The following is a 15,975-nucleotide window of genomic DNA, read 5'->3' as shown; positions in this document are numbered from 1 at the left end:
ATAATATCTCACAGGCGCTCCCATTTTAAACTAAATCGTTGTGAACTAGGGGCACGTAGCGTTGTTTTTTTACAGCGATTTTCCCTTGAGATGTTTAGTGCAGCATCTGCACGAACGAAAATGTTCATAACCATCGGAAAAAAAATAAAAACACCACATTTCCTTAATACGTTCAGCTTTTAAATGAAGTCGCAGTCGATAGAGAAGAACACCAGAAGAATATATTGTCCGAAATCAGTCCAGACCCATTTTCCTGGCCTACCACATTCTCCTTCTTTAACGAACATATCGCTTGAAAACATACCTTTCAGCGAAGTTTTCCTTCTTCCATATAAATGTCGATATCCTCTGATAAAATTAGCCTCTGAGGAAATTATATATTTGGGGAAAACTCTCAAAATCGGTAAATTAGACGACAGGGCGTCAATCCGCCCAAATTTAAAAAAAGACCGGGAACGACGGCGGCAGTGCGCTCGCGCCAAACCGTCGAAGTCTCGGCAGAATTAATACAATATTTTATTGGTTATATTGGTTTGACTTGATCAGATAGCTGTCTAACTGGAGATCTTCCAGTTTTCTAGGCTGTTTCAAACGTAGCCTATTGTAACTTTTCAACTAGTCCGGTTTCCCACAGTATTATACCGGACACTTGCAGAAGTATTTAACCTATAACCACCTGTTGTACGTTATAAGATTTCACCTAGTTGCCGATAAAATTAAGGTCAAAGGGTCGGTTGTGCTGTTATCCTAATTATCCTTCATGTTTTGTTAGTGGAAAGCTTTACATTGTCAAAAATGACAAATCTAAAACTTTCAGGAACAAACAAGTTTTATCTGAGCAGTATTTTTTCTATTTCCTGTCGTAAAAAAACAATAGCTACAACGTTACAAAACTATTCCGTTTTGTCAGGACATTCTTTTTTTTTTAAACAGAAAAGTAAAACAAAAACTCCTGAAACTGGAGACCACATTATATCTGGCGGGTGGTTGTTTTCTTCCTAAACCTAGCCACTTGTCTGCAGTTAATTTACAATTTATTACAGCTCCCCCGGCGACCGGTTTTCTGTAATTCAAATTGTCTGCTCAGTAAACAGTCTGGAGTTATTACTGGCACAAGAGGATACTCTCGCTTCCTTTCTGGGTAATGCAATTAAATCTGAACAGACTGAACTTAAAACAAAAGGCGCAAGTTTGTAATCCTCGCTTACGGCTCATGATTTCCAGATGCACTTAATTACGTTAACCATTAACCAATCGCTAACCTCCACCCTGAATCATATCCGTTATATTGATAGAGCAAAGCACATTAAACGTTCGTAAACCCTTAAACATTTAAGTATTGAAAAATAACAGAAACCAGCTGGGCAAATCACATTTTTTGCTCTTATGCTTTGTAGTTTTAAAAAGGCACAGGGACACCCTGTACTGATAAATCATAAAAGCATACTAAATATGCATATATGGTATTGCTTCTAGGCAGCTGCAGCTGGTAGTACAAGCTGGAGTGGATCAGACTGCTGTGCACTGGGAGTCTGACAGCACTGTAAATCCTGGAGTGGATCATGCTGCTGTGCACTGGGAGTCTGACAGCACACTGTAAATCCTGGAGTGGAGCATGCTGCTGTGCACTGGGAGTCTGACTGACAGCACTGTAAAACCTGGAGTGGATCAGACGGCTGTGCACTGGGAGTCTGACTGCACTGTAAAACCTGGAGTGGATCAGACGGCTGTGCACTGGGAGTCTGACAGCACTGTAAGACCTGGAGTGGATCAGACGGCTGTGCACTGGGAGTCTGACAGCACTGTAAGACCTGGAGTGGATCAGACGGCTGTGCACTGGGAGTCTGACTGACAGCACTGTAAGACCTGGAGTGGGTCAGACTGCTGTGCACTGGGAGTGTAATTTTTCTTGCCTCTTTGTTTGAATAGATCAAATACGTAAGACCAGAGAAAAGAACAATGAGGCAGTTCTAGAAACCAGACACCAAGTAACCAAGCTAAAAAAAAAAAAAAACACAGAGGAGGATTTATTGAAATTACAAAAATCAAGGTAAAAGTAGTAGTATTGACAAGATGTGCCCGCCCCTCCCCGAAACCTGACCCCCTTGGGGAGGACGACTCCGGTATCACCTGGCTCGGTCCGGATTGCTGTGGGTGGGCCCGCAGAGCCGGCGGGGGAGATGGAAGGCAAAAAAACGGGGAAAAAACTAAACAAGAACACAAACAGGAGTCTCTTAGTGGGAATCTTCTCGCTCAGAGAATCACGGTAGGAGAGGGCCTGCAAAACATAAAGGCCACACTTAAAACAACAAAATCGTTTAAAAAGCTGGAGTAACACAGCACCTTTTTCCCAGTTCTGACCCGGTTTCTGGGAAATGCCAGAGCTCCGATTTTTCTTGGCTCACTTGCTGGCTTCCCCCCCCCCGCCCCACCCTTCTCTCAGTTAATTGGGTACACCCCATGACTATCCCCGCCCCTTTTCTCATCCCTCAAACTAGATTGGCCTTTGCCCCCCCATCTTCATCTGATTGGTTACATCATCTACCACCCTTCCTCCTTCTCGATCCGCCATTCTGATTGGCTGCTGCTGCCTTGCCCCTCTCCCTCCTCTCTCACCTGTTCTTCAGTGGATCCAGGGGGACGGGGGTGGAAGTGGGGTTGGGAATCACTCCTGCGTCTCCATGCTCTCCTCCTCCCCCTCCCCCCCTTCCTCCAGCGCCTCTTCCTCTCCCTCTTTCTTCTCCGGCGGCTTCTCGTACGCCTTCTCCGAGGGAGTGACAATCACGCCGTCCCACGTGGACATCTCCGACGCCAGGTCTGCGGAGTGGAAACGGGAGAGGGCTGACCTCGCGGTATATCCCCCCCCCCCAGCACACCCCCACCTCTCAGAACAAACACCCCCGCTAGCAACACCTTCCCAGAATGCATCACAGGATACACGTGCCAGCTGTGCACGTCAGGGCCTGCACGAGGCTGAGCCGCTGAGCTGAAACCCGCAGCTCTTGAATCTGCTTTTATTTCTCACGCAGCGCCTGCTGGTAGTGTTGTCTCTCGAGCTGAGGGCCGCTCCTTTACGGAGCAAAGAAGTGCCTGTAATCACCATCGTGAGACTGGGGGAAAAAAAATAAGACTGCGGAGATCCCTCTTGACCTCCGGTAATCGGAACGAGCAGAAACCCGGAGAGGAAGGAGGACGAGAGCTGCGGTGAGCACTCGACGCTCACCCACAGCTCACAGCGAGACACCAGCCCCCTCCACAGCCACTTCACGCGCGCGCACGCACACACACACACTCAACTCTCCGAGAGCCCGCTCCGCTCCCGAAGGCCTCCTCACCCAGCTCTGTCTCCGCTCTCGGATGCAAAGAGGACTGGGAGGGGGCTGGCGAGCCAATATCCAGTCGCCTTTCTCTACAGGCGCTCCACAGCCCCTGCCCATGAGGACCTCCCCCCTCGCTTGGGGGTGACAACGGACCCAGAACCGGCGCTCCTGGGTCTGTAGATTCGGAAGATTCGAATCCCGAGAGCAGCGCCCCCCGCTGGCCCCGGCTGGTACTCACAGCTGGCGTCCCCCTCCAGGCCCAGGATCTTCCTGTAGCCGCCGTGCGACAGGATCCGCACCAGAGTCTGAGCCGTGAAGCACACCATGTCCTGGAACAGAAGCGGCCGCAGCATGAGAGAGAGGCACTGCTCGAGAGACTGACCGCTGTTGTCACTGACCTCAGCTGACCGGGCACTGCCCGGGTGACTGACCACTGTTGTCACTGACCTCAGCTGACCGGGCACTGCCCGGGTGACTGACCACTGTTGTCACTGACCTCAGCTGGTGACTGACTGTTGTTGTCACTGACCTCATCTGACCTAGCACTGCCTGATGACTGACCAACAGTACTGTCCTCAGCTGACTGGGCACTGCCTGATGACTGACCGCTGTTGAGACTGACCTCAGCTGACTGGGCACTGCCTGATGACTGACCACTGTTGTCACTGACCTCATCTGACCTAGCACTGCCTGATGACTGACCAACAGTACTGTCCTCAGCTGACTGGGCACTGCCTGATGACTGACCGCTGCTGAGACTGACCTCAGCTGACTGGGCACTGCCTGATGACTGACCGCTGCTGAGACTGACCTCAGCTGACTGGGCACTGCCTGATGACTGACCAACAGTACTGTCCTCAGCTGACTGGGCACTGCCTGATGACTGACCGCTGTTGTGACTGTCCTAGGCTGACTGGGCACTGCCTGATGACTGACCAACAGTACTGTCCTCAGCTGACCGGGCACTGCCTGATGACTGACGAACCGTACTGTCCTCAGCTGACCGGGCACTGCCTGATGACTGACGAACCGTACTGTCCTCAGCTGACCGGGCACTGCCCGGTGACTGACCGCTGTCGTTACCGAGGGGCTCCCTAGCCTGTGTCCAGCAGGAGGAGGAGGGAGGAGAGCAATCCGGCACTGTTACCTGCTGCTCCAGCGTCATGACCGTGTGCACCCGGAAGTTGCCGCTCTCGCAGGGGTCAGTGATGCCCACCGATCCGGGCAGGAACAGCCCCGCCGCCAGCATCTGCAGGCACCGCCTGCAAGAGACGCCCACGCCACGCGCGTCAGAGCGAGAACACGCCTGGGGAAGCCACGCCACGAGGAGAGCTCAGTCGGGACCTTGCCGCCGTGAAAGGGGCACCCCAGTCAGTGGTAGTGGCACCCCGAAGGGCAACAAGGTCAAGGCCAGCTGCCTTCTAGACGTAAAAGGGTATTTTGGAGCAGGAACAGGAGGCAATTCTTTACACAGAGAGTGGTGGGGGTCGGGAACAGGCCAGTCTGACTACTTGTTTCCGAAGATGATTACAGATCGAGCCCTAGGAACTCCCCCCAAACTCAGAGTTGTCCCCATGAAGATATGGGGGCGCAGTCGGGGATGACCCACCTGTACGCCACATTGAGAGAGAGGGGCTGTCTGGAGGGGTTGTTCATCACGGCTGAGTGACCCTGAAACCCAAGAGCAGAGCATTACCACAGCGCCCACGCCACCGACAGTACCAGCACCAGGGAGGCCGCGCTGAAAACGGGCCGATCCACGCTTCCCCAGGGCTGAGGGTACCGCCCGGCACGCCACGCAACAGCGCCCCCCCGTGGAGGATGTGGAGAAGGACGACAAGGAAGGAGCACATGGTGTCAGCCCCCCACAGGTTCCAAGGAGGCTCCGAGCCCTCTACGACGCAAGGAAACTCCCACCCCGGCGCTTCTCCGCTGTGTCCCCTCCCGGCACGCTTCCAGGAACATGGAAACGTCACTGCGGCTCATGTCAGCGACCCGAGCGCGCTGTGGCCAGTCCACCCGGCAGGGCAGGCCGATGTCCGATGCGGAGAGCTCTAGGAACGACAATGAGCCACAGCAGCGCTCGAGCGTCTCACCAGCAGGTCGATGATCCAGGGCGTAAGAGGCTCGAACCCAGGGAACCGGGCCCGCAGGTCCTTCAGGAGCCGGATCAGAACCTTCACTCTACAGGAATAGGAAACAGGCGGTCAGGATTCCCAGCGTTTAGGAAGACGACAGCGTGCAGTTGTAAAGACACTGCCAGCTAACTGGCCTCAGGGGAGAGTCTCACACAACACACAGAGCGCACTGCACTGGGGCTCGAACCCACAGCCAGTAACGAAGAGGCGTCGTTGTCCTTACGTGGACTGGGAGGCATTCTCCTCGAACCAGCGGGCGTGTCGGATTGCAGCCAGCGCACTCTGGAGGACCTTAATATCCACTGGGAGAGAAAGAGACACCATTCCTGACGAGGCTTCCAGAGAGAGATGCAGAGAGCGTCCAACCCAGCCCCCCCCACCACAGTCCAGTGTCCAGTCGCCCCCAGTCTGTGTGGACAGCGGGGCTCAGTGTCCAGTCCGGTGTCCAGTCACCCCCAGTCTGTGTGGACAGCGGGGCTCAGTGTCCAGTCCAGTGTCCAGAGGACTCAGTGTCCAGTCGCCCCAGTGTGTGTGGACAGCGGGGCTCAGTGTCCAGTCCAGTGTGTGTGGACAGCGGGGCTCAGTGTCCAGTCCAGTGTCCAGTCTGTGTGGACAGCGGGGCTCAGTGTCCAGTCGCCCCAGTGTGTGTGGACAGCGGGGCTCAGTGTCCAGTCCAGTGTCCAGTCTGTGTGGACAGCGGGGCTCAGTGTCCAGTCGCCCCAGTGTGTACGTACAGTGCAGCTCGGGGTCCAGTTTGCGCAGGTTGGGTGGCACGGTGGTGATGAGGATCTTCACGGTGGCGTCAGCAGAGCTGATCTCGAACCCCGTCTCATTGGTCAGCATGGACAGCACTGAGAGAGAGAGGGAGGGTCAGAGCCCCAGAGCCGGAGCCGGGGGTCAGAGTGAGCCGAACGGGCAGGAGTCTCAGTCCCCACTCACCTTCCGCGGGGTCCTGCGTCCGCAGCGTCTCCACCACTTTGTTCCCCAGCGCCACGACGGCCTCGACTGCGGCAGGGGGACAGGAAGAAGACCGCCGTCAGAAACCCACCGAGAGAGGGGGGGCACCCCGGGGGAGACAGTAGAGCCCCCCTCTCTCCCACCAGCCCCCACCCCCCCTCCCCTGCTGGGTGGTCCAGGCCATCACCGCCCTGCCACAGACCGGACAGTCAGAAACCCACAGAGAGGGAGGGAGGGAGGGCATCCCGGGGGAGACAGGAGCGCCCCCTCTCCCACCAGCCCCCACTCTCCCTCCCCTGCTGGGTGGCCAGTTTCAGTGGCGGCAGGTTCACGGCGGGGGTGCTCTGGGGACCCGGGGCCTCGCACGTCGAGGGGCGCTTCCCTTCCGGCGGTCACTCACGCGTGGGCAGGATCTTCAGGATGACCACGAGGTCGGCCACGTTGTGCCCGGCTGTCATGGTGCCCTTCTTGTAAGAGCCGACCTGCCGCACTTCCTCGATTTGCTGCAGGGAGAAAGAGGGGGGACAGAGATAGAGGGGTGAGAGGGAGAGCGTGCAGTCTCCACTGGACCCCCAGACCACGTCAAAAGGTTAAACTCACCACTTCGAAGTTGCCCGGGGCGACGATGAGGTTGTCGATGACGTTGTTGATCTTGGTGACGAGGGACAGGATGGAGGACTAAGAGAGAGAGCGAAGAGTCAGGACTTGGGACGCCTTTCTCAGAGGCAATGAGAACTGTTCACAGAACAGATAAGGGCAAAAAGTTTAAACTGGGATAATACTTGTGGGAGAGAGTCTGTGCTGTACCAGCTCACTGGAGACAAAGAGAGTGTGTATAACAGTGAGTCTGTACTGTACCAGCTCACTGGAGACAGAGGGAAGATGTTGGTCTGGGTGAGAGTGTGTGACAGGGAGAGTCTGTGCTGTACCAGCTCACTGGAGACAGAGGGATGACACTGGACTGGATGAGAGTGTGTGACAGGAAGTGTCTGAGCTGTACCAGCTCACTGGAGACAGAGGGATGACACTGGACTGGATGAGAGTGTGTGACAGGGAGAGTCTGTGCTGTACCAGCTCACTGGAGATAGAGGGATGACACTGGACTGGACGAGAGAGTGTGACAGGGAGAGTCTGTGCTGTACCAGCTCACTGGAGACAGAGGGAAGACACTGGACTGGGCGAGAGTGTGTGACAGGGAGAGTCTGTGCTGTACCAGCTCACTGGAGACAGAGGGAAGACACTGGACTGGACGAGAGTGTGTGACAGGGAGTGTCTGTGCTGTACCAGCTCACTGGAGACAGAGGGATGATACTGGACTGGACGAGAGTGTGTGACAGGGAGAGTCTGAGCTGTACCAGCTCGCTGGAGACAGAGGGAAGATGCTGGTCTGGGTGAGAGTGTGTGACAGGGAGAGTCTGAGCTGTACCAGCTCACTGGAGACAGAGAGAGTGTGTGTGTGACAGGAAGTGTCTGAGCTGTACCAGCTCACTGGAGACAGAGGGAAGTTGCTGGTCTGGGTGAGAGTGTGTGACAGGAAGTGTCTGAGCTGTACCAGCTCACTGGAGACAGAGGGATGACACTGGACTGGATGAGAGTGTGTGACAGGGAGAGTCTGTGCTGTACCAGCTCACTGGAGATAGAGGGATGACACTGGACTGGACGAGAGAGTGTGACAGGGAGAGTCTGTGCTGTACCAGCTCACTGGAGACAGAGGGAAGACACTGGACTGGGCGAGAGTGTGTGACAGGGAGAGTCTGTGCTGTACCAGCTCACTGGAGACAGAGGGAAGACACTGGACTGGACGAGAGTGTGTGACAGGGAGTGTCTGTGCTGTACCAGCTCACTGGAGACAGAGGGATGACACTGGACTGGACGAGAGTGTATGACAGGGAGAGTCTGTGCTGTACCAGCTCACTGGAAACAGAGGGAAGACACTGGACTGGACGAGAGTGTGTGACAGGGAGTGTCTGTGCTGTACCAGCTCACTGGAGACAGAGGGATGACACTGGACTGGGCGAGAGTGTGTGACAGGGAGAGTCTGTGCTGTACCAGCTCACTGGAGACAGAGGGATGATACTGGACTGGACGAGAGTGTGTGACAGGGAGAGTCTGAGCTGTACCAGCTCGCTGGAGACAGAGGGAAGATGCTGGTCTGGGTGAGAGTGTGTGACAGGGAGAGTCTGAGCTGTACCAGCTCACTGGAGACAGAGAGAGTGTGTGTGTGACAGGGAGAGTCTGTGCTGTACCAGCTCACTGGAGACAGAGCTCAGACACTGGCCTGGGCGAGAGCGCGGCGGTGTTGAATTGCGCTGTACCTGCTCAGAGGGAGTGGGGCTGAGGTCCTGGTTCCTCTTCAGCAGGCACTCGCTGAACGCCGTCTCGTCAGGGGCCGGCTTCACCCGGGGAAACGCCATCTCGCACTGGGCACAAGGAGAGAGGGAGATGAGCACAGCCTCACCACCGCGCAATAACACACAGCCACCGCGAGGACAGCGAGGCCCCTCCGCTCGTCACTCACCACGTAGAAGTCGAAGGGGATGTGAGGCACGAAGGGCCGATACCTGCAAGACAAAAACTCCGGTGAGCCTCAAGAAAACAATCTGCGACGCCCACCCTACCATGAGGCGACCGACACAGCCTGATGCACCAGGGAGCCTCTGCCAGCACAATTTGGACAAGACTCTACATCCGACAGTCAAATCAGGTGTGGATCAGACTGCAGAGCACCAGGAGTCAGACTAACAACACTGTTAACCCCAGACTGCAGCACACTGTTGTTTGATTAACTACACTGTTAACCCCCGGACTGCAGCACACTGTTGTGTGATTAACTACACTGTTAACCCCCGGACTGCAGCACACTGTGGTGTGATTAACTACACTGTTAACCCCGGACTGCAGCACACTGTGGTGTGATTAACTACACTGTTAACCCCGGACTGCAGCACACTGTGGTGTGATTAACTACACTGTTAACCCTGGACTGCAGCACACTGTGGTGTGATTAACTACACTGTTAACCCCGGACTGCAGCACACTGTGGTGTGATTAACTACACTGTTAACCCCGGACTGCAGCACACTGTGGTGTGATTAACTACACTGTTAACCCCGGACTGCAGCACACTGTTGTGTGATTAACTACACTGTTAACACCGGACTGCAGCACACTGTTGTGTGATTAACTACACTGTTAACTCCCGGACTGCAGCACACTGTAGTGTGATTAACTACACTGTTAACCCCGGACTGCAGCACACTGTGGTGTGATTAACTACACTGTTAACCCCCGGACTGCAGCACACTGTGGTGTGATTAACTACACTGTTAACCCCGGACTGCAGCACACTGTGGTGTGATTAACTACACTGTTAACCCCCGGACTGCAGCACACTGTGGTGTGATTAACTACACTGTTAACCCCCGGACTGCAGCACACTGTGGTGTGATTAACTACACTGTTAACCCCCGGACTGCAGCACACTGTGGTGTGATTAACTACACTGTTAACACCGGACTGCAGCACACTGTTGTGTGCCCAGAGTCTGATTAACAACACTGTAAAACCCAGACTGGAGCACACTGCTGGATGCCAGGAGTCTGATTAACAACACTGTAAAACCCGGAGTGGATCAGTCTGCCACGGACGCGGTGTCCGACTGCTTGCACAGGTACAGTAAGCACGCCCCCCACCAGCTCCTTTAGACAGACAGTTGGCGCTACTCACCCCTGCGCCAGCCCTCCGCGGGCTCCAAACCGGCCCCCCCGGCCCCGCCCCCTGTCGCCTCTGGAGAGAGAGAGAGAGAGATGTTAGACGCTTCCATCACTGGATTAGAGAGACACCCAGCCAGCCGCCTCCACCAGGCCAGTCGGGACCAGAGCAGTGAGGCCACCCCTCTGCTCTCCGCTCAGGGGGTGAGCTCCAACGCGCCTGCAGAAAACCAGGTCCTCCAGTCACACGATCGCTCCACCTGGTTAATTCCATGATGGACTGTAGCACCTCCAGGACACTGGGGTAACACCCCTACTCTTTTGGAGAAACACCCTGGGATTTTTAATGACCACAGAGAGCCAGGACCTCGGTTTTACATCTCATCCGAAGGACGGCGCCTTTTTACAGTATAGTGTCCCCGTCACTGTACCGGGGCATTAGGACCCACACAGACTGCAGGGCGAGCGCCCCCTACTGGTCCCACTAACGCCTCTTCCAGCAGCAGCCTCAGCTTTCCCAGGAGGTCTCCCATCCAGAGATGGATGCCGAGCCCCGGTGGGCTGCCAGCTGGGAGCTGCAGGGCTTCTCGATGGGTAACTGTGCATGAATTGAAGTGAACATTAGAGCAGTCATCTGCACAAGACCACAATAGAGATCCCGTGTCTTGAGGATGTAAGGGGTCCTTACAGAGCGGAGCCACTGGGCCCGCCCAGCCGTTGGGTAATTAGTAGCTAACTGACCCCCGTTTACCCCCGCTGCAGCTTGTTCCACACTCCCACCCCCCTTTGTGTAAGGAAAGGCCACCTGTTCTGAACTTCTCCGTGGTCGCCAGTCGGTTCATTCACAGATCATCCTGCACGAGTCCCGCGGGCTCAGTGCCTCACAGGGCGATTCCAGACGGCCCTCCGACACTAGGTTCATGGATCTTAGACCTCAAGCCCCCCCCCCAGCACCCTGGCCGGCAGGAGAAGCCACTTACCAGCCGGCACGCAGAGACTGGGACCTTTGATGCCGGACAGCCGCACGGTGTTGGAGGCAGGAATGTGCCTCGGCACTCGTCGGGCATACAGACCCTCGGTTCGCCCGCACCTCGGCGGCCAGGTCACGCAGCACACACCGGCCTCGGTGCACTGCCGGTCGGCGCCGTGTGGAAACCGGCACGGTGGGTAACAAAGAGCAGGCCCCAGACCGGCCGCTCGATTACAGCCATTCATTCATCCAGCGAACGGCACAACACCCTCTTCCGAGAGCTTTTTTTTTTGTTTACAAAAAAACGCCATTTTCCTTTTACACATCTTGTCACTAAACGCCAGGAAATGGAATTCGAAGGGGACGCAGTTTCAACTTGGGTTTTAGCGATAACATGCAGAGCGCACGCACGCGCACACACCCCCGATCCGACACGGGTACGCTAGCTAACTCGAGACCCGAGGCCTGATATGAGGCCTACTTGAGAAGCCGGATTTAGTTCTGCCAGGACACATCGCGTTGTCAGATTGCGCACAGAAAAAAACAGTTTTCCCTTCCATCTCCTTTGAATTACTGTACCTCATTGCGTACGACGTCTTGACAACTTGAGGGAAGCCACAAAGAGAAATCTCCGGCCGCTTTCTCGCCGCCGACCCGTCCGCTGGCGTTGCCTTCACTACCCGGGGAAACGGCGTCTCCGATCGAGATCGACAGCCCAGGGAGCCAATCACAGGCGCCAAACGCTTTTTCAACAGCAAGTGGCGATTGGTGAGGTGGGGTAGGGGGCGGGGCTCGCAGGCAAACATCGCACATGATTGATCCTCGTCTAATAGTTCGTCTCTGATGCACTTTTGAAAGATGACCACCAGAGTGCAGCGCTGCAGAACACACTCGGGCAATAACAAAGCGAGTGACTTTTCACCAGTGCAAGCGTCTAGCAGAGTGGCGCAGCGGAAGCGTGCTGGGCCCATAACCCAGAGGTCGATGGATCGAAACCATCCTCTGCTAAGTGTTCTCGTTTTCCAGATGAGCCACGTACTAATCGCATTTTACAGAATAGAAACAACGTTAATATCAACACGTAATCTAAAAAGTAGTTATGCGCACACCTGAGATACTTTTCACACACGTAAAAGTGCTCCTCTGTATGTTAATGTTGTGTGAAACCTGTCGTAGAAACATCGGGATTAGGCTGAGGTCCATCCCTGGTCAAATTTCCCATTGGCCCTTACCATGGCCTCCTAATAACCCCCCTGTCTGAACTGGCTCCGTCACTCTGCTCTCCTCCCCACTGAGAGCTGGTGTGTGGGGAGAGGACTGGAGCACTATGGCTGCCGTCGCATCATCCAGGTGGGGCTGCACACTGGTGGAGGGGATCCCCATTACCTGTAAAGCGCTTTGAGTGGAGTGTCCCGAAAAGCGCTATATAATTGTAAGCAATTATTATTATTATCCCGGTGGGGCTACTAACTGGTGCTGGTGGAGGGGAGTCCCCATGACCTGTGAAGCGCTTTGAGCGGACTGAGAAAGGCGCCATATACGTGTAAGGATTTATTATTATTATTATTGTTGTGTGGAAGTTCAAGTAGGGAGCTGTGTCATCAATCGTAGGCTTCTAAGGAACCAGTAAAGGTTTATTCCATGCTGAAAAGAGAAGAAAAGGAAACGTTTCGGCTGTGGAGCCTTATTATCTTCTTCTTAACATTATTATTATGTGGTATTATACGGTACGGCACCAGAGGAATCACAATGGCGAGACTCGGTAAATAAGTGCAATAAAGGAGTGCAAATAATAATAATAATAATAATAATTGCTAACACTTATATAGCGCTTTTCTGGACACCTACCTCTCTTTTATTTTTCTTTGTTATTTTGCCTTGTGATTTTACTGCTGTTCTGAACGTCTTATCAGCGCTCTTGTTCCCCTCGGTGATGTAATTTTAATTAACAATCACGATTAGAATTAATGGTTAGCTACAAAACGCGCTTCACGGCGAATACACTGAAGTACAGCAGGGCTCGGATAGAGACATTCGCCCTGCTGGCCACACGGGGGCGCTGTGGGGGAGCCCTTCCGGGTCACTCGCTCAGACTCTCGGCGAGGGCGTTTGCGTTTTTATTATTTTAGTGGTGGAAGATTTTAAACAACTTTCTTTATTTTAGATTTTTTTTCCTCCGGGGAGCAGCCTCGTCTCCCGCTCGCTGTAGAGGGGGAAATGAGCGAGTCCAGTCTGCGCTGGGACACGGGGTGGGTGAAGACTGGCTGTTTCAGGACTGATCTCTTCCCACCTGCTTGTCTTTCTCCTGCTGTGATCCTCACTATAGCAGCATCCTTCTCTGTGTCTCTGTCTGTCCACTCCTGGCTCTCTCCCTGTGTCTCTGTCTGTCCACTCCTGGCTCTCTCCCTGTGTCTCTGTCGGTCCTCTCTCTCTCTCTCTCTCTCTCTCTCTCTCTCTCTCTCTCTCTCTGTGTCTCTGTCTGTCCACTCCTGGCTCTCTCCCTGTGTCTCTGTCGGTCCACTCCTCTCTCTCTCTCTCTCCCTCCCTGTGTCTCTGTCGGTCCACTCCTCTCTCTCTCCCTGTGTCTCTGTCCACTCCTCTCTCTCTCCCTCCCTGTATCTCTGTCTGTCCACTCCTCTCTCTCCCCCCCGTGTCTCTGTCTGTCCACTCCTCTCTCTGTCTCTGTCTCTGTCTCTGTCTGGTGCTTGACAGCTCTTCCTCTGCGCAGGTGCTGTGACTCTGGGTGAAGGTTCTGTGGGGGTCTTCTCCAGAACCCCGCCCTGGAGAGGGATGTCTGCCTCCGAGGGGGACGTTGGGGGCCGTGTGTGTGCGTTCCTGCGGACAGGGGCGCAGGGAGGCGAGAGGGGCCACGCGGCTGGGGAGATCGCGGCCGCCCTCGGGGGCCCCCCCGGTCAGGGATGTCAACCGAGCGCTGTACGAGCTGGAGAGGGGCGGCGCCGTCCGCCGGACCGGGACAGAGTCGCCGCTGCGGAACCGGACCCTTCTGCGACCACCGGGGCGTCCCCTGAACCCGGGCCGCCGGACCCTCAGAGCGTCCTGAAGGTCCTCCTGTCGGCGGGCCCCGGCGGCGGGCTGCCGGCACACCGGATCGCCCGCGAGCTCGGCGTCTCCCGGAAGTCGGCAAACCAGCAGCTGTACTCGCTGCTGCGCGGGGGCCAGGTGGACAAGACGGAGGGGCCCCCCGTGCTGTGGAGGCTGCCCAGCCAGACACAGGGCGAGGGGGCAGAGGGGCCGTGCACCGCCGCCCCCTGCAGGCCGCGCGTGCACACTGCGGACACGAACGGCAGCGACAGCGACAGGTATGTAGACGGGGGGCAGCCGGCATGAGGCCCTGAGTGCTGACTGGCTGAACTAGCTGAGAGACTGGGGGCAGACTGCTGCCATGGTTACGTGGGTGTGAGCCCGTCGCTGCCTAGGCGACAGGCAGGGCTGTGGGTGTGCCAGGCAGAGAGAGGGAGAGCGGTCCTGTGTCTCTGCTCAGCACTCGTCTTCCTCCTCTCTCCCTGCCTCTCTCTCCTCACCCCTCCTCCCTCCCTCCCTCTCCTCACTCCTCCTCCCCTCCTCCCTCCCTCTCTCTCCTCACTCCTCCTCCCCTCCTCCCTCCCTCTCTCTCCTCACCCCTCCTCCCTCCCTCCCTCTCCTCACTCCTCCTCCCCTCCTCCCTCCCTCTCTCTCCTCTCTCCTCACTCCTCCTCCCCTCCACCCTCCCTCTCTCTCCTCACCCCTCCTCCCTCCCTCCCTCTCCTCACTCCTCCTCCCTCACTCCTCCCCTCCTCCCTCCCTCCCTCTCCTCACTCCTCCTCCCCTCCTCCCTCCCTCCCTCTCCTCACTCCTCCTCACTCCCCCTCCCCTCCTCCCTCCTCCCTCCCTCTCTCTCCTCACTCCTCCTCCCTCACTCCTCCCCTCCTCCCTCCCTCCCTCTCCTCACTCCTCCTCCCCTCCTCCCTCCCTCTCTCTCCTCACTCCTCCTCACTCCTCCTCACTCCCCCTCCCCTCCTCCCTCCTCCCTCCCTCTCTCTCCCCACTCCCCCTCCCTCTCTCTCCCTGTCTGCCTCTTTCCCAGTGGCCCTGTGCCCCGGCCTCAGCCAGCCGGCCAGGGGGAGGCCCGCGCTCTGGCTGCCAGCTTCCAGCGCCTGGCCCTGGGGCAGGGGACCCACTGCGAGCCCCAGGACGTGCTGGGGGTGCTGGAGGGCCTTCCGTCGGAGACCACTGCCCCGGCTGCACTCATCGCCCGGAAACTGGGGGTCCCCAAAAAAACAGCCAATCAGCACCTGTACGGACTGCTGCGAGAGGGCCGTGTCCGAATGGAGCAAGGGACACCCCCAAAATGGGGTGTTCCATGAGGGGCACCTAGCTGTTCAAAGGGAAGAGGAATAGAAGATGGATATAAAGATCGTTGTGTTGATGTTCAGGACAGGTAGAAGGCTGAGTGGTCAGTTATCATGTCATTTTCTGTTTCTGGAATTGTTTCATTTTTGACCTGTAGTGGAGAACATGGTGCCTGTGCACTGAACTGACTGCAGGCAATAAACTTCTCCAAACAGTACTGGGCTGGAAATTGTGACTGTACTGCCTGACACTCACACTGTCACACTGACGCACTCACACTGTCACAATGACACACACTCACTGCCTGACACTCACACTGACACACTCACACTGTCACAATGACACACACTCACTGCCTGACACTCACACTGCCTGACGCACAGTACATTGACACCCTGACACACTCACTCTGACGCACTGACACACTACCTGACACTCACTCACACTGACACGCTGACACACTCACTGCCGAGCACTCACACTCACACTCACACTCACACACACACTGGCCAGCACATCGAGGCTGCCCC

The 15,975-nt window shown here is 55.8% G+C and overlaps 2 protein-coding genes across 2 annotated transcripts; one reads left to right on the top strand and one right to left on the bottom strand.

Annotated features, from left to right (window-relative positions):
• Window positions 1-1,998: 1,998 nt before the first annotated feature.
• On the bottom strand, window positions 1,999-11,782 carry ilf2 (interleukin enhancer binding factor 2). The gene is made up of 15 exons (XM_088905337.1): window positions 11,675-11,782; window positions 10,142-10,201; window positions 8,934-8,976; window positions 8,731-8,835; window positions 7,016-7,093; window positions 6,816-6,918; window positions 6,398-6,463; window positions 6,193-6,309; window positions 5,682-5,760; window positions 5,417-5,504; window positions 4,930-4,991; window positions 4,468-4,582; window positions 3,559-3,649; window positions 2,617-2,817; window positions 1,999-2,278 (listed from the first exon to the last, which is right to left on the bottom strand). Exons 1-14 carry the CDS (start codon window positions 11,677-11,679, stop codon window positions 2,666-2,668), a joined length of 1,164 nt encoding a protein of 387 aa, XP_088761463.1. The 5' UTR covers window positions 11,680-11,782; the 3' UTR covers window positions 1,999-2,278; window positions 2,617-2,665.
• A 1,363-nt stretch (window positions 11,783-13,145) lies between these two features.
• On the top strand, window positions 13,146-15,662 carry LOC148815201 (uncharacterized). Its single transcript, XM_088905837.1, has 3 exons — window positions 13,146-13,344; window positions 13,824-14,415; window positions 15,180-15,662. The coding sequence occupies exons 2-3, from the start codon at window positions 13,886-13,888 to the stop codon at window positions 15,457-15,459; spliced, it is 810 nt and encodes a 269-aa protein (XP_088761963.1). The 5' UTR covers window positions 13,146-13,344; window positions 13,824-13,885; the 3' UTR covers window positions 15,460-15,662.
• Window positions 15,663-15,975: the final 313 nt, after the last annotated feature.

This window comes from Atractosteus spatula, chromosome 25 (genome assembly GCF_055471065.1).
Source record: "Atractosteus spatula isolate fAtrSpa1 chromosome 25, fAtrSpa1.hap1, whole genome shotgun sequence".
In the NCBI taxonomy this organism is placed as follows: domain Eukaryota; kingdom Metazoa; phylum Chordata; class Actinopteri; order Semionotiformes; family Lepisosteidae; genus Atractosteus; species Atractosteus spatula.
This window is presented reverse-complemented; position numbering and strand designations above follow the sequence as displayed.